At 42.6% G+C, this 25,205-nt stretch overlaps 1 protein-coding gene across 1 annotated transcript in view; it reads right to left on the bottom strand.

The window, feature by feature from the left end:
* kcnh8 (potassium voltage-gated channel, subfamily H (eag-related), member 8) overlaps positions 1 to 25,205 on the bottom strand; it is a 431,818-nt gene that overhangs the window by 303,362 nt on the left and 103,251 nt on the right. Inside the window, exon 2 of the mRNA XM_072575729.1 lies at positions 1,413 to 1,646. Within this exon, the coding sequence (XP_072431830.1) occupies positions 1,413 to 1,646 (234 nt within the window). The remainder of the gene's footprint in view (positions 1 to 1,412; positions 1,647 to 25,205) is intronic.

Here is a 25,205-nt window from a genome sequence, read left to right as displayed (position 1 = left end):
GACTACATTAATTTAGGGATGGACAAGTTGGACCGAAGGGTCTGTTTCTGTGCTGTACATCTCTATGATTCTATGACTCTGATTTAGCACGTATTGTTGGACAGCTTATAAATCTGAGGGTAATGAAGATTCACAAACACTAGATAGCTCTAAAAAACCTCTGGAAAATTACATTCACATTTGTCAGAATGTACTATGTTTCAAAACCACTCGGTGTCAAGCATTTTAACACCTCCCACCTCGTCTCCCCTAGTTTGTTTTTCTCCATCCTCTCACAGTTTGTGTTCTGCTTTCATCTTCTTTCACACAGTTTGTGTTTCACAATCTCTCATAGTCTGTAGTTATTCCACTCTGCTTCCCTCTCTTTATGTTTCTGAGGATGCAGAGGGATAGTGCACAAGTTTAGGGAGTAATGGGGAGGGATCATATACGCAGGCATCAGAAAGGATCATTCCCCCTGGGAAGGTCGGAGAAATTTGACACCCCGTTCATGGACACTCAGGAGAGATCAGGGAAAAACACTTTAGTGGCCAACATTTCAAGCCCTGCCAAACTCAACTCACAGCTATTAACTTCACAGAGCCACTAAAATCTGAGACAGGCCATTGTGATAATGTTATAGACCCACCTCTTTTTACTCATCAATCTCCCAAACCTCTCTGGTTGAACCAAAAGTGGGCACATGCACAGCAGGTTAGGATTGACTTTCCCATATTTCTAGAATTTAACCCATCTCTATGGCCAGGGATTAAACTTCTGTCAAAACGTGTCCGAAGAACTGAAACAGAATATCAGCTTAACTAAGAGTCTAAATACTTGCCCCCACTCTAATTAAAGAAAAAACGGGCTCCCTCTCTCCTCGCTTGTCCCAGAGGTTTGGTCTCCAGACATTACCATAACTCAATGAGATGTATTCTGCTCATAGTCTCACTTAAAATGCAAGTTTGAAAATTGTTTTGATGTAAAATAAAATACTTAAGCCACAAATTAGTTACAAAGGCTGTGACAAGTTTGATTTATTTTGTACAATATATCTTTTGATTAGTGGAGTCCTATATATGTTGATACAGTAGAACCTAAAGTAAACCAAGCAGTGGACATTAATGGGTATATCATATGCTTAAGTTATAAATGAACTAATGAAGGACGTGAACTATTTAAATTTACTGATTTATGGAAGTACTTCTTTGAAGTCCTTATAATTCTGTAGAAAAGGAAATGCATGAGCAGCTGAATATTTCATTTGGTCAATATGAGTAGATGAGAGAAATCTGGCTTGTGCCGAAACTGCTTTCCTACACTGTTGTATTTGCTTCCAACCCGTCTTAACTATAACAAAAAGAATCACCATGAACTTTTAATACAGTATGGGTTTTATGAATATGTTTAAAAATAAGAATCAGATTGCTTACCATTCTTCCTGTAAAACATGATATCTCCTTTAAATTCTGTCTTTTCATCCAAACCTTTCTCGATTTGAAGTGTTACCTGTTCATTTGTCTCAGCACCATATAAAAACTTACAGCTACAGCTCTTCTGCATGACTTCAGTGCGAGCAAATCCAGTGAGTTCACAGAAGCCATCTGAGCAATAAACTATAGGGAATCCCTTTGCCACCTGTGCGTTTGCAAGAATAAAGTTACTGTCTGTAAAAGAACAGAGAAAAGAACAGAGATTAGAAATGGTAGGTCTTTGTGGGAGCTTCTGCTCAATGGCTTCACAGCTGCAGATTCAAACACGTGACCAGCGCTTTCCAAACATTCCCCCATTGTGACCCCATTTTGATGTTTGAAATTTGTCATGGTCCCTCAGTGACTGGTGGAATGGGGAGGTGAAGATCTATGACAGCAGAGCAGGAGGGTCAGCCACTGTTGCTTTGCAGCATGGAACACCAACATTTCAGCTCGTGGCTCCACTGGGGGTCCCAATCCCCACTTTGGGAAGTCCTGAACCAGCACAATAAATTAGAAATTTAACATAGACATTGTTGCATGGAAGGAAAAGAGCAGGTTCTATCTAGACCCCTTTGACAATCCTGGCAGTCACTTGGTATAATGATAATGCAGTTGTTGTCTACAGTAGAGGAGTAATCAATCTCTATCGAACAAATACACATCCAACAGAAACAGTCATGGAAGCAACAGATTCCCTGGCAGTTAAGAGCTTTGGAGCCATAGGTTGGAATCACTTATTGCTCTCAAACATGTTATACTTACCATATATCAGACAGTACTTAACACAGGTGACAGAGGTCTTGCTCACTGGCTAAAGAACTGGCAACGCCTAGCATCACCTCTTTTTGGGAAAGCAATCACCTAAGAGCTAATTAGGCACTTAGCTGATCAAAGGCAGGCCTTCCCCAAATTCAAGGATCACAATAGAGGGGGCACCAAGCCTCGAGATAGAAGCTAGCACAAAGGGGCTGGAGGTCCCACCTACCAAGTGCTGCTGGTCAGTCAGAGAGAAGCAGTGATCATTGCCCAGATGCACCACTAGGTTGGTTGTGGTTGTTGTGGGTACTACACCCACACAAGGCCACAGAACCTGATGTGAGGGAAATGGGGAGTGGTGGGGTATGTGGAGCAGTTAATTAAGGGAAGGGGTTTAGCAACAAGGGGAAGAAGGATATCACTGAGCAGGCTTCCATGAGCCTTCCCACCATGGATTGAATCAAGTCGGAGGCTGGACCGGTGACAAGGTCCCCATCCACCACCTTCACACCTCATTAAACATTCCCCACTGTCAAAATCACCACGGGGTTAGGCATTATATTCCACCTGCTATGTTTCAAATTATTCACATACTCACGGAAAATTATTTTCTAAAAAAAATCCAATTTTGCTAGATAATTAAATCACATTTACCATATGTGTGTGAATGTACTGTAATTTACCAGCAATTATCAATCCTTCAGTGTAAATTTTTGCTCCCATAATGATTGCATAATTCTTGCTTCTCATTTTGAAAATAGAAGCTGAGGGAGCTCTGAGTGTATTCCTACTGCTCTGTGACACATTTTTGAGACATCTGACTTCCACAACTCTTCATTTTCCTTACAATACCTTCTGTGCTGAATTCTTCCAGCACTCTGCCAAGGCCAAGATAATGTTTATGCCTCTGTGGCAGCAATTTCAAAAAAAGCAAAGTCAGGCAAAATTCCTGCTCTCTCATGGCAAATGCCTTGGGATAAAACTTCATTTACAAAATGTTTCTTTTTTTAAACTACGATGGTAGTAACAATGAAATCTTTATTAATCCCAGGATTTTCCGACTCCTACTTTAACAAGGACAACATATTTAATTACAGTAGATGAATAATGACACATTTATTGATTTCTATACAAGGAGGATATTTTACCATCTAATTAACTTTTCTCTGCAATTATTGAAAACCTTAAGCAAAAGTGAGCCAGAAATATGCTTCTTCTTGCTTCTCATTTGCAGACTTTAATTCAGGAAAGAGTTGGGAATTTTGTAATCATAAGTTTCATGAATTCGGTTCTTCCTTTTATACACTGGTGAGCCATTATTCTGCTCAGGTCCCCAGAAAAAAATAAACAAACTTGAAACAGTCACAAAACTTTCAGGCGGTCAACTGTATATTAGATTTTGAAACATTCCTGCACGGAATCACATTTTTGGATAATTCGGTGCTTAAACACCAAGGTGGCACAGGAGCTCAGTGGTTAGCACTGCTACCTCACAGCACCAGGGACCTGGGTTTGGTTCCAGCCTTGGGCAACTGCCTGTGTGGAGTTTGCACGTTCTCCCTGTGTCTGTGTGGGTTTCCTCCCATGATCCAAAGATGTGCAAGTTAGATGAATTGGCTGTGCTAAATTGCCCATAGTGTTCAGGGATGTGTATGTTAGGTGCATTAGTCAGGGGTAAATGTAGAGGAATGGCTCTGGGTGGGATAATCTTCGAAGGGTCAGCATGGACTTGTTGGGCCGAATAGCCTGTTTCCACACAGTAGGGGTTCTAATTCTAAATTAAGAACAATGTGTGCAGATGTGTGTGGCTAGAAGAGGGTGGGAAATTTCTCAAAGTTGTGCCTTGGTATTCTCCCCCAAAATGTTCTTACCTTTAGGAAATCTTGTGGGATGAGGACAGCAGTATTTGCTCACTCAATACCAGCAGCTAGTCTTATCGGATAAATTAACAGCCTTCGGGTGCCAAGTTGATGACACCGTTAGGATATTCCTAACAATGGGTGGAACCCTGCTAAAGGCAAAACCAGCAGGAATCTGGAAAGGTCATCCTGGGGGTTGGGCCAGGAGGTCAGCTGTTAATGCTACCATGAAGTCTAATCCTCCAACTAGCCAGGAGCTGTGAGGATGATGGGTCACAGCTGCAGTCACAGGCTCCCTCTGTGCAGAGATTCCTGCTCCACAATGGTGGCTCACCGACTCCATTTTTAAACATTCAGAAGGCACTTCCAACTTGGTGCACATCTATATCAGCAGGAAGTGGTGGGACTCCCTACCACCCAGAGGCTGGGCACTCTCATCTGCCTTCCACCAATACAGTCTTCAAATGAACTTTATTGTTTATATTATACAGATAGAGAAAAAAAAATCAGGAAATGAACAGGAGAAGAAGGTTTAAGATAAATTATTGCAGAAAAATATTGAAATTATTTTCAGTACATGTTGCATTTTTTTTCTGGACTAGAATCCCTACAGTATGGAAACAGGCCATTTGGCTCAACAAGTCCACTCCGACCCTCTGAAGAGTACCCACCCCAACCTATTTCCCTCTGACTAATGCACCTAGCACTATGGGCAACTTAGCATGGCAAATTCACCTGACCTGCACATCTTTGGACTGTGGGAGGAAACCGGAGCAAACCCACAGAGACATGGGGAGACTGTGCAAACTCCACACAGACAGTTGCCAGAGGCTGGAATCAAACCTAGGTCCCTGGTTCTGTGAGGCAGCAGTGCCAACCACTGAGCGACCGTGCCACCCCCATCATTTCCTGTGAAACTGAAGGGATTTGACATTCCATAAATCTAATCTTTATAAGGAGACTAATTGCATAAGAATAGAAGTGCTTATCATATTCAAGATTTCTAATTAGAACATAGAACATAGAACATAGAACAATACAGCACAGAACAGGCCCTTCGGCCCACGATGTTGTGCCGAACTTATATCCTAGATTAAGCACCCATCCATGTACCTATCCAAATGCCGCTTAAAGGTCGCCAATGAATCTGACTCTACCACTCCCACGGGCAGCGCATTCCATGCCCCCACCACTCTCTGGGTGAAGAACCCACCCCTGACATCTCCCCTATACCTTCCACCCTTCACCTTAAATTTATGTCCCCTTGTAACACTCTGTTGTACCCGGGGAAAAAGTTTCTGACTGTCTACTCTATCTATTCCTCTGATCATCTTATAAACCTCTATCAAGTCACCCCTCATCCTTCGCAGGGATTGATTGCAGCCTTGGGAGACCTCAACAGTGCACCCATATGAGAACCACAGAACTGCTGACAGTAGCTTATTGTTTTTAATATTTATACATGTGTGAGCTCTGAAACTTACTGTCAGTTTCAGAGGAGGAATAATGGCAAATGCTGACAGGTTTGCCACTGTCATTGCTTCCACAAAATCTGGGTCACTGAATCCAAGAAAGAAACTCACTTATGGAAGCATTATTCTTCAATACCTTTTGGCAATGGACTGTTTGAAATGTACAGTTAGGACATAGAAAAGAGGCATTTAGTGGTTTACTCAGCACATATTGTATGGTGGGAATTTGTTGGTGATTTTCCAATGTGTACAGCCAAAAGGTAGAGCTCCCCACTGCCATGCACTTACCATGCCTCAAACCACCAGTGAACACATAGTGTTTCACTGAATACAGAGACTAGAATTAGAGATCGGAGATGACATTTCTAATTATAGAGACTAGATTATTGAGACTAGAATCAAAAAGTGTGTTGGAAAAGCACAGCTGGTCAGGCAGCACCTGAGGGGCAGGAGAGTTGACGTTTTGAGCGTAAGCCTTCCATCAGGAATGTTGGGGAGGTGGTGCTCAAGGGGGCTGAGAGATAAATGGGAATGAGTTGGAGCTGGGGAAAGTCGCTGGGAATGTGATCGGAAGATGAAGTTGGGGGCTGATGGTGGTAGGTCGGAAAGGAGGGTGAAGCGGATAGGTGGGAAGGAAGATGGACAGGTGGGAGAGTTTAAGACGATGATGCCAAGTTAGAAGGTTGGATCTAGGATAAGGTGGAGAGAAGGGAGATCAGGAAACTGGTAAAATCAACATTTATCCCATGTGGTTGGAGGGTCCCAAAGCAGAAGATGAGGTGTTCTTCCTCCAGGCATAGGGTGGCTAGAACTTGGCAGTGGAGCTGACCCAAGACTTGAATGTCCTTGGCAGAGTGAGAGGGGGAGTTGCAGTGGTCGGCCACAAGACAGTGGGGTTGTTTAGTGCGTGTATCCCAGATATGTTCTCTGAACTTCTCCGCAAGTAGATGTCCTGTCACCGCAATGTAGAGGAAACCAGAGCAATACTAGATGAGGTGTTCAGAATGTTCAGGAAAATCTTTGCTGGGAGGTGAGGGGGGAGGTGTGGGCACAGATTTTACGCCTCTTGTGGTGGCAAGGTACTGGGAGTGGAGGGTGGATTGCTGGGGGTGGGGGGACGTGAACCTAATGAGGCAGTCACAGAGGGAATGGTCACTGCGGAATTCTGAAAGGGATGGGGAGGGAAATATATCTCTAGTGGTGGGGTCTGACTGTAGGAAAATGGTGGAGGTGCATTGTATCCAGAGATTGGTGGGGTGGAAGATGAGGACCAGGGGTGTTTTGTTCTTGTTGTGATTGGAGGTGTGGGGTTCAAGGGTGGAGGTGCAGGAGTTGGAGGAGATGTGCTGGAGGATATTGTTGGCTACCTGGGAGGGGAAATTGTGGTCCTTGAAGTAGGAGACCGTATGGGATGTTATGGAGTTGAACTGGTCTTTCTGGGAGCAGATGTGGTCAATGCAGAGGAATTGGAAGGAAGGGATAGCATTTTTTGCTGGGGGTGGGGGGACGAGTGGGAGGAAGTATAGTCCAGGTAGCTGTGGGAGTTGGTGGGTTTGAAGCTGTGTTGAGTCGGTCACTGAAAATGGAGATAGAGAGGTCCAGGAAGGGGAGGGAGGTATCCGAGATGGTCCAGGTGAGCTTGAGGTCAGGGTGGAAGGTCCTTGTGAAGTTGGTGAACTTTTCAACCTCCTCATGGGAACACAAGGTGGCACTGATACAGTCATCAATGTTGTGGAGGAAAAGGTGGGGAATGGTGCGGGTATAACTGTGAAAGATGGACTTTCCACATACCCGACAAAGAGGCAGGCATAGCTGGGGCCCAGGCGGGTGCCCATGGCTACCCCTTTAGTCTGAAGGAAATGGGAGTATTCAAAGGAGAAATTGATGAGGATGAGGACCAGTACAGCCAATCGAACGAGTGTGTTGGTAGAAGGGTATTGGTTGGGTCTGTGGGAGACAAAGAAATGGAGGGCTTGGAGGCCTTTATCATGGTTGAAGGACATATTCAGGGACAGCATGTCCATGGTGAAAATGAAACACTTGGGGCCGGGGAAATGAAAGTCATGGAGGAAGTGGAGGGCATGGGCGGTGTCCCGAATGCATGTACGGAGATCCTGGACCAAGGGGACAAGATGGTGTCAAGAAATGAGCAGATAAGTTCAGTGGGGCAGGAGCAGGCAGAGACGATGGGTCGACCAGGGCAGTCAGGTTTGTGAACTTTGGGAAGGAGGTAGAATTGGGTTGTGCGGGGATTCCGGACTATGAGGTTGGAGGCTGTGGATGGGAGATCCCCTGAGGTGATGAGATTGTGGATGGTCTGGGAGATGGTAGTTTGGTGATGGGAGGTGAGGTCACGCTTAAGGTGCAGGAGAAGGAGGTGTCTGCGAGTTGGCACCTGGCTTCAGGGTGTCGAGGTTGGTGCATCAAACTACCACTGCGCACTCTCTACCCCTTGTCTGCTGGTTTGATGGTGAGTTTGGGGTTGGAGTAGAGGGAGTCGAGGGCTGCACGTTGCGAGGGTGAGAGGTTGGAGTGGGTGAGAGGGGTGGACAGGTTGAGGTAGTCAATGTCGCAGCGGCAGTTGGGGATTAAGAGATTGAGGGTGGGTAAGCGACCAGCGTGGGGTATCCAAGTGGATGGAGTATGTTGGAGGTGGGCGAAGGGGTCCTCGGAGAGTGGTTGGGAGTTCCGACTGAAAACGTAAGCACGGAGGTGGAGGCGGCAGAAGAAAAATTCGATGTCACAACCCGTGTTGAATCCATTGACGTGGGAGCATAGTGGGGTGAAGGTGAGGTCTTTACTGAGGACTGATCATTCAAAATCGGTGAGGGGGAGGTCTGGGGTGGATGGTTAAAAACAAGGCAAGGCTAGGGACTAGGACCTCGTGTGGGGCTGAAGGTGGAAGTGGGGACAGAGACTGTCTCTAGACTGGTTGTAGTCATGGTATGGTGGGTGACATCATCAAAGGAAATGACACTCACTGTGGGGGTCAGGGATGCAGAAGTGGTGCATTCAGTGGCATCTGTGGGGGTGGAAGTGATATTTCATGTGACGTTTGTGATATCTTCGGCGTTGGCTGCATGTTTGTCAGTGGTGTACCGGTGAGTGATGTGGGTGGGGGTGGAAGTGGCTGAGGCAACGGCAACTATAGGGATGGAAGTGACGTACTGGATAGTCTTTATGGTGGTTTCAGCAATGGTGGTTCTGGCGGCGATCGAAGCAGTTGTCTTGGCGGCAATCACAGAGGTGATGATCCTGGCAGCAATCGCGGAGTCGGTATAGTCCGTGGTGGCTGCAGTCTGTGACTCAGCGGGGGCGGAAGTGATGTCATCCTTTGCTGTGATTGTGGTGGCTGTAGTGGCCGTGTGGCTAATTGTGTCTGAGCAGTTCCAGAGGCCAGGAGAAGGTTCTAGAATGATCGAGAAATCCTGAGTTTGGAGGAAAGGACACAAAGGTTTGTTGCATTTACATTGCTTGATGTCAGATAAGCCTTCGGAAAAGCGTTTGTTGAGTGCGTGCATTCTTCTCAAGATGAAGAACAGTAGAGGTCCTTTGCAGGTCTGGGAGAGTGTGGTGCTGAGCTGGAGCAGGGCTGACTGCAGGGAGAGTGGGTGGTGGTGTATGGCTGCAAGTGTGGAGTGGAGGATCCAGAAACTCTGGAGGCTTTCGATTTGCTGTAGATAGCAGTTGTCCTGGTCAGGTCCAAATCGGTCTGAACATAGTCTGGAGTCCATGCAGGATCAGTTGGTTGCATAGGCAGGCCCTGAGGAAGGAGATGTGACTGTGGTAGCGGGTCTGCTTCAGGACGTGGTTGAAGAGCTTCAGGGCAGAGGAGATGACGTGAGAGCTGCAGTGAGAGAGACACTCACTGAGATCCTTGTTGATGGAAGAGAACTTTTGACTCTGATCTCCAGCATCTGCAGTCCTCACTTTCTCCTAATTGATTATAACCTTACTGTGAAGCCTCTTCTAAGGATGCCCACCTTGAAGAAGTTCTCCTCCACCCTCCACAAGGAACTCTGAGTCTCTCTCTCACTGCATATCCCAGGTGATCCGTCTCTCAGATTCCTTGGGTCAAATACCCTGCCCCATTCCTGATGAAGAGCTTTTGCTCAAAATGTTGATTCTCCTGTTCCTCAGATGCTGCCTGACTGGCTGTGCTTTTCCAGCCCCACACTTTTGACTCTGATCTCCAGCATCTGCAGTCCTCATTTTCTCCTCATTGAGATTAGAAACCCATAAATCATGAGTTTAAATCCCACTTGAGGAAGTTGGGAACTTGAAGTGTATAAAACATTAGATTTGTGGTCTGATACCAAAAAAAACATGACCCTGAAAATTATTGGATTCACAGATGATAATCTGTCATTGTTACTCTGCATCCCCTACACATGACTGTTGTTTGATGATTTTTAACACCTTTCAAGTGGCCCAAAATGCAACTTGCTTCCTCAAGGCAAAGAAGTAATGAGTAATAACAATGGCCTTTGCATTCTAAGATCAAATAATGGAATTGCTTTACAGTGTACATAACTAAAAATAATGGGTGTTGCTATCTTTCAGTACGATCAGAAAATGTAAAACCCCAAACCGAAATGCTTATTCTAGATTGAGGAATAATAAATCAAAATGCTTTGCTGTCCCAGAACTAGTTGCAGAGTAGTGTGATATTCACTTGACCAATAGCACTATGATAGTTTTCACTTTCATGGCGTAAGTATTGTTGAAAGTGCAATAATTCCATTTAGTAACAGCTCAATTCAAGTACTAACCTCATAGAAACTGATGGACAGGTGCAGACTCTGATGTGATGTAGTGAGCCAAAATATAAAAGTCTAAAAGAGTTCTATAATACATCATGTACAAAAAGAGTTGTTCACATTGTTAGGTCTTACATAACTCTTTGTACATTCATTAGCAAAATTTAACGAGCACATACTTTTTCAATCACATATGAGAAGCACAGAATTGATTCTGCATTATTTAGAAGATATCAGCAGATTTCTGTGAAATGGTTTTGTTGTTAACATTTTTTTTGTCATATTAAAATACAATCATGTCCTGCTATTCGTTTGAAATCTGTGCATTGATTTCTTGTGTCGAACCTTGCGCTGGGATACTGTTTAATGTTGAAACAAAGATTCAGAGAATTTGATGACAAATGGATTGCACATGTGCAATCTCGAGACGCAGAACCCTTCGCTCTGATCTAGACTGGGAATGGTTTTGCGTGGAGGCAGGTGGGGTGATGGTAGAGGGTCTGAATTTCTCTACACACTGTGATGCATTGACTTTACAGCTTGCATTTTTTCTCAAATATATTTCCATACCCATTAACAAGCTTGCTTCCATGTTAGGGAGGATTCAGGCAGTCTAATATCCTGAGGCAATGAGGAAGTCTGCAGCTGGATTAGGAGGAATGAAGTTTAGTCTTGATCTTGAGAAGGTTGGTCATGTAAACTTGGAGAGCATCCTGAACCCTGATCCTACAGTGCTCTAATCAGAGGCAAAGTTTTTAGGAGGAGATGGGGTGATCATCTGTGATGGAGAAGGAAGGTCCAAGGTAGCAAGTAAAGCTGGAGAGCTGAGTGAGAGAAGAGTGATGCACTCCCTGGCCCACAAAAAATTGTGTAATGGCTTTTCCATAAAGCAGACTGTGTCCTTCTTCAGCTTTCAGTTTTCCCCAAGGTCACCAATATTTGATTAGCTAGCCTGGCTCCTGGCAGTAGTTTGTTACCCACTGTTCAGCTGCTTCTACTAAAACTAGGAAGAAGCAGTGTGGAGATGGGGAAGTGGCCAGCTTTGAGATTTTTCAAAGTTTAGAATCTCACTGCAACCCACCTTTTAAGTAGTCCATGATGTTGAAACAGGAATGAGTTTGGTTTTTACATGTGAGACCAACCTAAATGCAAAGACAATCTACAAAATATTAAAACCGAAGTTTCAAATATTTCCTGATAATCCAATTAGCTTACTTAAAACGTTTAGACCTAGAAATTCCACTAGACCTGAAAGTGAGAACAAGGGGATGGGTCTTGCTCTGCATATGTTCATTTATATAGCACCAGGGAACACAGGAAAATCCTACAAAAACCCTGTATTGCCAATATTATCCACCATGCGTATAGGCAACTTGCGAGAAGGAGAATCTCTATGGCTGTTAGCAGCATTTGGCTGTTTATTATTGGGCTGAAGGAATATCAAATAGGTCACAAAGGTCTTCTGGTGCCTCCCTGGAGAGCCTTGTCCACGTGTTTGAAAGGAGGAGATGTACTGTGTCCACTTTGATGAGCACAGTGTGCAGACCACTCACTTAATCTCTCCTCTTACTTATACCATGTGGACAACCCTTGCATTTGCAACCCTGCTTCCATCCCCTGCTTCTCTTTCATCTCACACAATCATAACACCGCACTTCATTTTAACAGCTTCTACGCGTACTCATATATAGTATTTCCTCTGCAGGACAGAAGATTTTTTTTTGCTAAAAGGTAAATCAGGATTGAAACAAAATCATCAAAATGTTACATTACAAAAGGAGGACATACGGCCCATCATGTCTTTGCTGCCTCTATAAATGAGCATCTCATCTAGTGTCATTCTCCTGCCTTCTCTGCATAATTCTGCACGTTATTCCTTTTCAAATTACATCTTATTTCCTTTTGACTGCCTCAACTGATTTGCCTCGACCGCACTCTCATTCAGTGCATTTAAGAACCGAACAATTCATGTGAGGAAAGCCTTTTCTTGCCTTTGCCTCTGTAATGAATAACTTTAAGTCTGAGCTCTCTTGTTCTTGGCCTTTTCAGAAGTGGGAACATTTTCTCCTTATTTAGTCCGTTCATTCCTTTTACAATTTGGAATCTTCTATCTGCTCAACAGAAAACTTCCTGATTTTTCTAATTTATTTGCATAACTGAAATTCCTCATTCCTGAATCCATTCTTGCAAACTACTTCTGCACACTTAAAGAACTGGGAGCTGAGGTCAAACCAGTAACTTCTATGGGTTTGTCATAACCCCCTAGCTCCCATACTCTATGTCCCTAATAATAAAGCTCAGGATACTGTGTGCTTTATTAACTGCCCTCTCAATCTGTCGTGCCACCTAATGACTAATGGGCATGAACAGCCAAGTCCCTCTGCTCCTGCACACCCTTTAGAAGAATCTCCTTTGTTTCATCTTATCTCAATATGTTCTTCCTACCAAAATGTATCATCTCAAACTTCTCAGCTTTGAACTACATCTGCCAAGTATCTGCCCACTTCATCAACTTGTACATGTTCTACTCAAGTTCAATTCTGTCCTCACAATTTACAATGTTTCCATTTTTGTATCATCCACAAATTGTGAAACTGTGATCCGTAACACTAAAGCCTAGATCAATAACATGTATTAAGAAAACCAAGAGCCCCAACATCGACCTCTGGGGAAATCCATTACAAGCCTTTCCCCAGTTAGAAAAATATTCATCATCCATTAATTCATCACCCATTACTTTGTTTCCTGTCATTCAGCCAAGTTTGAATTCTCAGGTTTTGAATAGTAAAACACTGAGTAATGTACCACTGTTACCTTCTTCAATCAGGGCATGTCTTATGAAGAAAGGTTGAGGGAGCTAGGGATTTTCTCACTGGAGTGAAGAAGGATGAGAGGTGACTTGATGGAGATGATGAGAGGCATAGATAGAGTGGATAGCCAGATACTTTTTCCTAAAGCGGAATTGGCTATCACAAGGGGGCATAATTTTAAGGTGACTGGAAGAAGGTTTAGGGGAGATTTAAGAGGTAGGTTCTTTATACAGAGAGTGGTGAGTGTGTGGAATGTACTGCCAGCAGTGGTAGTGGATTCATATACTTTAGGGATATTTAAGTGACATGGATGATAGTAAAATGGAAGGTATGTAGGTTAATTTAATCGTAGAGTAGGATAAAAGGTTGGCACTAAATCAGGGGCTGAAGTGCCTGTACCATGCCGTACTGTTCTATGTTCTATAAACATGTGTATTAAATAGAACTGTAGAGAGAAATGGTTTATTAAATTATTGATGGTCATGTTCTCATCCTCATGACTGCCAGTGGATTGTCATAATCACATCCAGTGACAGACAGTTTTACCTTTTGTGATCACAGTTAGTAGGAATAATTCCAGCTTATATTTCAAAGCATCTTTATCAAAGCAAAACATTCCAAAGACTTTCACAAGAGAGCTATTACATAAAATTTGATACATGGACCTGGAAGTTTGGAGACTCCATGGCCTTTAGAACCATGGGTGAGATCCAGATGCAGAAATCCAGCATCATTTCTCACAAATCCCAATTTCAACAATAGCTGATTTGGACAAGAAAGTACTCACACACGAGGGAAACCAAAATTCAGCAGGCCCATTGGAATACAGTGCTGAGCTCAAATGCACCCCATTTCACTGTGGAGGGAGCCTAGCATGTGTACAAGCTACAAATTTTGTGAGTGGTTATAAATACTCCTGAAGTGTAAATAAGGTCTGTAGAACTGTCAAGCTGTAAAGTTATTTACGCCCCTTCCAATTTAAACATGAAAATAATAGCCTGCCGATAATGGTAAGAGGTTAAAAACACAAACTGTTGAGTTATTTAAATCCTGAGTCATTTGATAATTTATGAAAAGAGCCAGCCTGTCACTGGGAGTTGAAAACAAATGTTTCGGCAATTACAACAGTTCACATTCTTACAAATTATATTATTTTGTCACTATATGTGCTTGGTTGCTTTCCTCACATGTTATCAATTCAGGTCACACTAACTTTGCTATTTGATTGATAGCTGAAAGAGGCTATCAAAAAATTAGCTGTCTTCAATATCTGTTTACATATACAAGTCTGTTTTTATATGGGATTAGGTTCTTGAAGAATTTAAATGTTTTGAATGGAGTTTTATAAATATGCGTTTGTTTTTACTACAGCAAACACTATGAAAGAAATTTTTACCTTTTTTGATTTCATTTTAATATGGATTTGAGTGGAGATAACAATTTGAATGCAAAGGTGAAGGTTGATGGTTGGAGGATATAATTTAGCATTACGTTGGCGTGAGTCTTTAAGATAAGTGCATTAATCAGAGGAAATGGGTCTGGGTGGGTTACTCTTTGGAGGGTTGGTATGGACTTGTTGGGCCTGTTTTCACACTGTAGGGAATCTAATCTAATCCAAGGGGTGTCAAGAGGGCATGCTTGAGTAGTAATTTGGCATGGGGGAATAGAGGTGCCATGGGGAGTTGGTGATGGGTGTGAGAGATGGTGTTTCAAGGCTGAAAATTGAAAACAGCAGAGACAAACTTCCAGAGAACCAAGAGGGCAGGGGATATTCAGTAGTCCTGTAGACACCTGCAGTTTCTTTTTTATTCATTCAATGTGCATTGTCAGGCAAACCAGCATTTACTGCCCATTCCAATTTGCCCTGGAAAAGGGAGTTATAAGTTGCCTTCTTGAACTGCTGATTTCCAGAAGAGCCAGTTAGAAAGAGAATCCAGAACTTTGACCCAACAGCAGTGAAGATATGGCAACATTACTCTAAGTCAAGATAAAGTGTGGCTTGGAGGGGAACTTGCAAAGTAGTGGCGTCCCCATCATCCTTTGCCCTTGTACTTCTAGGTAGTAGAGATTGCAGTTTGGCAGGTGTTGTCGAAAGAGCCTTGGTGAGTTATTGCAGTGCAGTATGTAGATTGTACACATTGCTGCCATTATGCATTAGTAGTGGAGGGAGTTAATGTTTGTGGATGGGGTGCCTATTATGCAGGCTGTGTTGTCTTGATGGTCTCAAGCTTCTTGAGTTGGAGCTGCAGCCATCCAAGCAAATGGACAGTATTTTATTACAATCCTGACTTGTACCTTATAGATGATAGATAGGTATTGGAAAGACAGGGGTTGAATTACACGCCACAAAATTCCTAGCTTTTGACCTGCTTTTGTAGCCATAGTATGTACAGTTGTTACAGAGCAGTTTCTAGTGAATGGTAATGTCCAGGATGTTGATTGTGGGGAATTAAGTGATGATAATGCCATTGAATATCAAGGGGCAATGGTTTGATTCTGTCTTGTTGAAGAGAGTCATTGCCTGGCACTTCTGCAGCATAAATGTTATTTGGTGACTACCAGCCTAAGCCTGAATACTGTCTAGGTATTGCTACGTTTAGACATAGATGACTTCAGTATCTGAGGAGTTATGAATGGTGCAGGACAATGTGCAGTCATTCATGTACAGCCCCACTTCTGATCACATGGTGGTGGGAAGGTCAAAGGAAGCTGAAGAGGTTTAGCCCAGAGTGCACTGAGGATGTCCTGGAGCTGATATGACTGACCTCTAACAAGCACAACTATCTCCCTTTGTGCTGCGTATTCCACTAATAAAGAATTTAGCCCCTGATTAGTATTGACACTAGTTTTGTTGGGGCATTTGATGCTATATTCAGTTGAATATTGACTTGATATTAAGAGCTATCTCTCTCACCTCACTTCAGGAGGCTAGCTCTTGTGCTCATTTTTTGACCCAAGGCTGAAATGAAGTCAGTAGCTGAGTAGCCCTGGCAGAAACTAAACTGTGCATCAATGATCAGGGTATTGTTTTGCAAGTGCTGTTTGAAAGCACTGTTGACAACCCATCCCATCACTTTGCTAATGATTAAGTGTAGGATGATTGGGAAGAAATTGGCCAGGGTGGATTTGTCCTGTTTTTTTTTGTAGATAGGATATACCTGGATTAGTTTCTATAATGTCAGCAAGATACCAGTGCTGTAAGAGCTTAGATAGGAGTGTGGCTAATTCCAGAGCACAAATCCTCAGTAGTGTTGCTGGAATGTTGTCAGGGCCATAGCTTTTGCAGAATACAGTGTATTTAGTCTTTTCTTGATATTACTTGAAGCAAATCAAATTGGTTTAAGTCTGCATATGTGATGATGGGAACTCTGGAGGAGGTTGGGATGGATCATCCATTCCGCATTTCTGGCTGAATGTGTGCAAACGTTTTAGTCTTATCTTTTGCACTCATGTGTTGGGCTATTCCATCATTGAGGATGGGGTGTTTGTGAAAATGCCATCTCCTGCTAGTTGTTTGGTTATCCTGTACCATTCATGACTGGGTGTGGCAGGCTGCAGAGCTTGGATATGGTCCAGTGATTATGGGATCACTCAGCTCTATTCTGTTGCATGCTGCTTCACTGTTTGGCATGTAGATAATCCTGTGTTGTAGTTTCACTTGGTTGATGCCTCATTTTTAGGTATGCTGCTGCTCCTGGCCTGTCCTTCTATGCTCTCTGATGATCCAGGGTTGATTCTCTGGCTTGATGGCAATCTTAGAGACAAGAATATGCTACATCCTGGAGTTACAGATTGTGGTTGAATACAATTCCACAGATGCTGACAGTGAGAACACCTTCTGGATACCAGTTTTGAGTTGCTATTTAGCAGACTAATTGTGCCACATAACACAATGCACAGTATCCTCAAAGTGAAGATGGGACTTAATCTCCACAAGGACAATGGAGTGATCAAGAACAGATGTATCTGTGATTTGTAGATTGATAATGATGTGGTCAAATTGACTTTTCCCTCTTGATGGTTCCCTTAGCATCTGCCGCAGACCCAGTCCAGCAGCTACATCATTTAAGACTCTGCTAGTCAACAGTGATACTACCAAGCTACTCTTGTTATAGTCATTAAAGTCCCCCACCGAGAGTACATTCAGTGTCCTTGTCTCCTCAACATGGAGGAGTACTTAGTGATTAACCGAGGGGACAGGGGGCCATAACTAGCAATAGGTTCCTTGCCCATGTTCTACCTGATTCCATGAGTCCAGATAGGTTGTAGACTCAATGGTTAAAGCTCTCAGGATAATTCACACCCAACTTTATAGCACTGTATGATGTGCATTGTCCACCAACTCTTATGGTGATGGTGGTATCTAGGACATTGTCGGTCAGGTATGATACTATGAGTATAGCTGTTTCATCTGTTGGTTGACTGGTGTATTTGACAATTTTGACACAAATCCCAATTTATTGGTAAGGATGCAATTGGAGTATTGACAGGGTTGTGTTTGCTGGTCGATGCTGGGTGTTACATCCAGTGTCAATCCTTATTTATGACTTTGTAGCAATTTTGACACAATTCATTGGATCCAGTGTTATATTTAGGCCAGAACTTTCCTTCCCTCAAGATAGGTTATTATGACAATTGACACCAGTTTCTTGTTCATCATCAGGCTAATTTTAACTTACAGATATGTATTTAATTCCAATTTCACCATTTGCTATAGTGGGATTCAAACACATATCTTCAGAACATTAACTGAGATCTGTTTTCCTAGGTAAACGACATTACCACAATGCCACTACCTCCTGTCCAATCCATCTGGACTGGCAGTGATTATAGGTCACTGAGCAGAGGGAAGCTCATTGTACAAGTTAGGAAATGTGCAGCAGATTTAAGAATTGCGTTGATACTTCTTTTTACAACTGAACTCAAGCTGAGGTGTTGTGATCTAATGAAGTTGCAGATGGTTAACTGTTTGTTTTCCCCTCAAGAGGCATGACACAATGACAAAAGGTACTCTGAAATAAATAAATGCTGAATGGATAATCCATTGCAACATATTCCATTATGATTGGGAAATCAACCTTAAATATGAGAATGAGAAAAAAGTTCTGGAAACTTCAAAGGCCATTTAAACCATCATGTTCATACTGGCCATCCAAAGGAGAAATTCGTGCATGCCATAGCCCTGCCTCATCCTCACATTCTTTTTTCCACACATTTAAAAATGTAGAAACATGGCACAGATAAGGCCACAATGCATGTGTGCTGACCAAGAAGCGAATTGTATGGTTTAATCTCATTTTCCAGCACACGAAACATAATGGGCTTTCCTATTCATAACTTTAAATCTTGTTCATTTCTGTTGCAGATGCAGATTATCAAAGATTGAACTTTAGAAAGACTTTAATCAGTTTATATTAATAAATAATACCCTGAATGAAATGTTACTATTGGGGCAGTCAATTTCCTATCAGAAAGCAAAAGGCGGAATATTTTGGTAAATGAATAACAGTCGTCTTAATAAAGTTACTTCTTAAGCAATTCCATTCAGTAGGGAAGAACAGCAAAGCTCAAGACAGGCAATATTATTTCAGAGGTGGCTTGCACCTGCATGACGATGATCGAGTGCCCTTGTAGAAGATAAGTGAAATCGATCCTGTGGGAAGATGGTTCATTTTTAATATTGCTAGTACTTAATTTCACTTACTTATGATAAAGGACCAAAGAATTGGGGATACAACCACAGTAACATTCCAATAAGCTAAGGGCAATTCTTGCCAAATCAGAATGGTTACAAGGCATCAAGAGAACTAGTTCAGATGAAGAGAAATACCAAACAGCAGAAAATGTGACACAAACAAAAACAGAAATTACTGCAGAAACTCAGCAGATCTGGCTGCATCTGCAGTTCTTTATTTGAGAACAAAGCTTTGTATCATGAAAGAAAGGACAGCTACAGTCCAGAAATTAGAGTGAATAAAACCCTGCTGGTCCTGATAAAAACCCGAAGTAAGAAGGAGTGATGGAGCATTGGAGGTGTGGTGGGCGTGATGGGAGGAGGAGTTCAGTCAGAAATCTTTTCAATAGATCTCCCAGGGTGTTTGATGGGAAGCATGGTAGATCTTGAGAAGTAAGCCTGATGAGCTGGAGAGGGGAAAGAAACTCTCCCGCTCCTGCTGTCTACAATCTGAGTGTTAAAAATCTGAGTGTTCACACAGCCTTTCAGTCGTTGGGTGCTTGTGGCCTGGAAACCAGTCTGGAACCATCAAAACTAATGGTTAAAGTGGAGGCTTAAAATATTTGCGCGACTGACCACCTCTGGAGAGTGAATTGGTTGTCCGTCCCCCAGCTGCATCCATTAGCACTAAAATTGGGTGTATAGGAGGTGTGTTGGGTCATGTCCATTTATTTGTTTTCAAAACCTTACCTGGCTTAGATGTATTAGAAGTTTCCCCAAATTGATGGTTCGCCTGGTCATTATTTGAATTGAGGCAATAATCTGTTTACTTTGACTCAAAAATCACAGCCATTTAATGATTTGCATTTGAAGTACTTTGAGATTTTACTACATTAAGAACGCTAAGAGAGCAAATTGTTGTTTGTCTGCAATTAGGCTGTATAGCACAGATCTGGAGTACAGTGTATACACTAATTCATTACTTTACTTAAGAAAGATTGCAAGTTTGGCATCGATAAGGTAGATAGCCAAAAGCTTTTGCCCATGCTAAGACTAGAGGGCAAAGGTTTAAGGTGAGAGGGGAGAGATACAAAAAGGTTCAGAGGGGCAATTGTTTTCACACAGTGGGTGGTGATTGTCTGGAATGGGCTACTAAAGGTAGTTCTGGAGATGAGTACAATTTTCTCATTTAAGAAACATTTGGACAGGTACACAGATGGGATAGGTATGACAGGATGTGGACCCAATGCAAGCAAATGGGAATAGATTAATTGTAAAACCTGGGTGGCATGGACAAGTCGGGCTGAAGGGCCTATTTCCATGCTGTAAATCTCTATGAATCTGCGAGACTATGTTGAAAGCAGTTCTAAGAAGGTTTACCAGACCAATACCTGAAAGTGGCAATCTTTGAAGGCAGAGGTGAATAGATTCTTGGTAAGGAAGGAAATGAAAGATTTTCAAGGGGGGAGATGGGAATGTAGATTTGAGGTTACAATCAGATCAAACATGATCTTATTAAATGACAGAGCAGGCTTGAGATGTCAAATAACCTACTCCTGCCCTTAATGTGTAAGTTTGTACATTCTGAGATAGTTAAACACTTGAAGCAGTATTCTCCTGGCAAGCATTCGCTCAACAACATTGCTGAACAACAGAGCATGCAGGGTAAGGATAGCCTGCCTTGCAGGTCAAGCACTATAAATTGTAAAGAGACGGGAAAGAAAACATACACGGTGATCCTGCTGTATTGAAGTTGAGGCTGTAATCATGGGACAGTCCTGGAAACCAGAACTGAAAGATCAGTCTTGGTCTCGCAGGAATCACCATTCCAGGCTTGCTTCCTTTTCAAATAAAACTGGCACAGGTATTTGGTACACAACAGACAGTGAGGTAGAAAGAAACTTCCTCAGAGTGGGCTCGGAGCAACTTGCTTCTATTCTGATGGTAACAAACCAGCTGGGCATGGAGTGAGTTGTCATCATCATGTTCAACATATTTACAGACAGTAATTCAAATGACCACACAGATGCAATTGATTACTCTTTCTACTCGAGGAGAGCCAGCAGTTGATCGAATTGCGCAGTCCCTTCGTAAGGTGACAAATGTTCTGAATGCATTGTCCATCCTGATGACAGCATCAGACGTCCCCTCGAAACATCTTTGTGAACATTGCAAACATTCTGTGGTAGTCTGGAAGGCATTCGAAGTATAATATTGAGACTGTTGTGACCTTGAAAGGAACTGCTGTGCTGTCCAAAAAATAATTATTGTCTGGATATCTTTTTATAGAAGATGAAGCAGCCTGTCATGGTCTTCCTGATGAACCTTTGGCACCTGTGATGCTCCTCTTCAATCAATGCAAGGTAGCTGCTGTGCCTGGAGCTGTATTTCCATTAAATTGTTTCACCACAGGACAAAACAGTATTCCTCTGGTGCCCACTCATATCTCTGTCAATCACCCCTGTACACACTGATGTTCCTCAGTTAGGTTCAGTGCCAGGGGAGCACTGAAAATAATCCCATTTGCTTATTTATACACAGCAGTGATGTCAGGAAACTGAGCAAATTGTTGTTCAATTTACCCCACAGAAACAAAAATAAGACAACACAGATACTGGAAAGCAGAAATCAAATGCCAGAAATAGTCATTAGATCAAGCAGCAACCGGGGGGAGAGAAACAGAGATACTAAATGTCCAAATTTAAAAAACACCGCAGAATGTTGGAAACAAGAAACAACAACAGAAATTGCTGGAAAAACTCAGCAGGTCTGGCAGCACCTGTGGAGAGAAATCAGAGATAATGTTTTGGGATCTGAAGAAGGGTCACTGGACTCAAAACATTGACTCTGCATTCTCTGCACAGAGGCGAAAGTGAGGACTGCAGATGCTGGAGATCAGAGTCTAGATCAGAGTGGTGCTGGAAAAGCACAGCAGGTCAGGCAGCATTCGAGGAGCAGGAAAATTGATGTTTCAGGCAAAAGCCCTTCTATTCTCTCCACAGATGCTGGCAAACCTGCTGAGTTTTTCCAGCAACTTCTGTTTTAAGACTAAAATATCTAAGGCCTTTGTTTTAATTTCAGGTCAAGAATATTGACTGGAGCTAAACTGTTGAAGGGTGATGTCAAACAGTTGTTCTTCACATGGAAGGTAGTGGAAATCTGTAGTTCTGTCCCTCAAAAACATATGTTAAAGCTAATGGCCAATTCAAAATGTCAAAAATGATTGATAATATTTTATTAGGCAAGAATATTGATGGTAAAACGAGTGAAAGGTGCTGATACAGATCAATCATGATTTACATGAATTTCAAAAGAAGATGAAGGTACAAAATAGTTTACATTCCTGTTCCTGCTTGTGTGTTCCTAGGTTAGCAGTGGCACAGTGTGCCAAGAGACCTACTGTGTATCTTGCCAAACTTGCTGTTGTATGAACATGAGAGCCATTGAGTTCTTTAATAGAGAAACATCTTTACCAGGTCAGCAACACTGGAGTACAACAGAGAATCATAATCTATATCATATTCCCCAAAAAAACCCAATTCTCCCAATGTCACTGCCCCATTATTCCTACTTACTTCCAGCAGAAATCTTTGCATCAATTATTGTAGCAATTTGTTACCATCTACACAAATATTATGCCCTCCGTTGTCTTTGCATGGCTTTTTGCTTTTTTATAAACCACATCTGCAAATGCTGTAAAAGACATTAAAAGTAATGGCAATCTTTGTAAAATCTGCTGTTTTGTTCCCATAGGCAAAAGTGAGGACTGCAGATGCTGGAAATCAGAGTCTACTTAGAGTGGTGCTGGAAAAGCACAGCCAGTCAGGCAGCATCCGAAGAGCAGGAAAATCAATGTTTTGGGCAAAAGCCCTTCATCAGGAATGTTCCCATACGTAGTCAAAAGTCACATGATATCAGGTTATAGTCCAGCAAGTTTATTTGAAAGTACAAGCTTTTGGAGCGTTGCTCCTTTGTCAGGTGAAGCAGCCTTAGTCAAGCTGTTAGTACCTAGCTGGCTGTTATTACTGTGAATGTTACTTCTACTGAAGGTTAGATGGGTACCTTCACTGACAAACCTCAGATATTGTGATGCCATCTGACTGTCTGGACTGGGATGAATGCAATAATACAACACCCTTACACTGGTTTACAGGTATATAATGAATGCAATGAAGTGCAATGTCTACTCCTTAGGTTGGATTTGAAGTTTTCCACATGAAATGTAATGGCAGGCATCTTCAGGGACAGCAACCTTTCAACTCCACTGAGAAAATACACCAGATCAAGCTTGAACCAATCACTTTAGAGGTGACCAGTCTACCTCTGGGTGTATCAAATGCCTGTCAGAAGCTATCAGACAATCAGAGGTTTGTAGCTTTTGGGGGTGGGAGATCCCCACTAGAGGACCAGATTGCGCAGCTGTGAAGGGTTGCACTGGTAAGGATGTATTTTTGAAGAGAATGTGGTTTAAGGGCTGTTTTAAGAGGGTTGGAAGCAAGGGCAGGCAATGGCTTTCAGTGACCAGGCCAGCCCCCATCCATGCTGCCAGATTGGGGCAAATAGAGGCACCCACAGCAATCAGGATATTTTGGTTTCAATGGCAAGAATTTCAACTGCTGGAAAGGCAAGTCATTGGGCTGGGGGCAGACTGAGACCCTGAAATGACCATTAATGGATCATAAAGTACCCTCAATGGTTACTGGTCAGAAAGCTTACACATGCACCTCCCCACCCAGAAATTAGCTGCTGAGGTACCAGAAGAAGGGTGGGTGTCTCAATAACACCAACTTGCTCCATTATTTCTCCTATGTACTACATAACCTGTCATTTCAAGGGAAGGAATTTCCCACACCCTAAGTCAAAGCAGTTTGATGCAGCATTGAGCAAAAGAATAAGATTCAAATCCCAAGAGATTTATGGTCTCCTGGTGGTTTAATTAGTTTGTAACTTGTATAGCTTTGCGCATTGCTATGAGGAAGTTTCATAGGTTGTAGAAGCAGTGCAGAAAACAAAACAATGAGGCTACTTATCAATATTAAATAGATGAGTGAACTTGTAACACGATGGTTCTTTAGCTCTGAGAAAAATTTTCAGTTGGGACCTCATCAAGTTACATAAAATAATTAATGTGACAACGATATTAAGATTAAAAAAGATATGTTCTGATAGTTTGGGTTAGGAATGCTAAGTTGTTATTAGTAAAGGAGAAACTTAGATAGGCATTAGGAAATACTAATTTATGTGCAACATTATCGATAATTTCAACAAGTTTCAAAGACACCTAGTGATCAACATTATGGACTCAATACAGCACCAACCTGATGTTGTCATGGGAAGATAGTATAGACAATAGACAATAGGTGCAGGAGTAGGCCATTCTGCCCTTCGAGCCTGCACCACCATTCAATATGATCATGGCTGATCATCCTTAATCAGTATCCTCTTCCTGCCTTATCTCCATAACCTTTGATTCCACTATCCTTGAGAGCTCTATCCAACTATTTCTTAAATGAATCCAGAGACTGGGCCTCCACTGCCCTCTGGGGCAGAGCATTCCACACAGCCACCACTCTCTGGGTGAAGACGTTTCTCCTCATCTCTGTCCTAAATGGTATACCCCGTATTTTAAAGCTGTGTCCTCTGGTTCAGCACTCACCCATCAGCGGAAACATGTTTCCTGCCTCCAGAGTGTCCAATCCTTTCATAATCTTATATGTCTCAATCAGATCCCCTCTCAGTCTTCTAAACTCAAGGGTATACCAGCCCAGTCGCTCCAGTGTAAGGTAATCCTGCCATTCCAGGAATTGACCTCGTGAACCTACGCTGCACTCCCTCAATAGCCAGAATGTCTTTCCTCAAATTTTGAGATAGAACTGCACACAGTACTCCAGGTGCGGTCTCACCAGGGCCCTGTACAGCTGCAGAAGAACCTCTTTGCTTCTATACTCAATTCCTCTTGTTATGAAGGCCAGCATGCTATTAGCCTTCTTCACTACCTGCTGTACCTGCATGCTTACTTTCATTGACTAGTGTACAAGAACACCCAGATCTCTCTGTACTGCCCCTTTACCTAAATTGATTCCATTTAGGTAGTAATCTGCCTTCCTGTTCTTGCCACCAAAGTGGATAACCATACATTTATCCACATTAAACTGCATCTGCCATGCATCTGACCACTCACCTAACTGGTCCAGGTCACCCTGTAATTTCCTAACATCCTCATCACATTTCACTCTGCCACCGAGCTTAGTATCATCAGCAAATTTGTTAATGTTATTACTAATACCATCTTCTATATCATTAACATATATTGTAAAAAGCTGCAGTCCTAGTACTGATCCCTGCAGTACCCCACTGGTCACTGCCTGCCATTCCAAAATGGAGCCGTTTATCACTACTCTTTGTTACCTATCAGCCAAC

Source organism: Chiloscyllium punctatum, chromosome 8 (genome assembly GCF_047496795.1).
Source record: "Chiloscyllium punctatum isolate Juve2018m chromosome 8, sChiPun1.3, whole genome shotgun sequence".
Lineage (NCBI taxonomy): Eukaryota > Metazoa > Chordata > Chondrichthyes > Orectolobiformes > Hemiscylliidae > Chiloscyllium > Chiloscyllium punctatum.
This window is presented reverse-complemented; position numbering and strand designations above follow the sequence as displayed.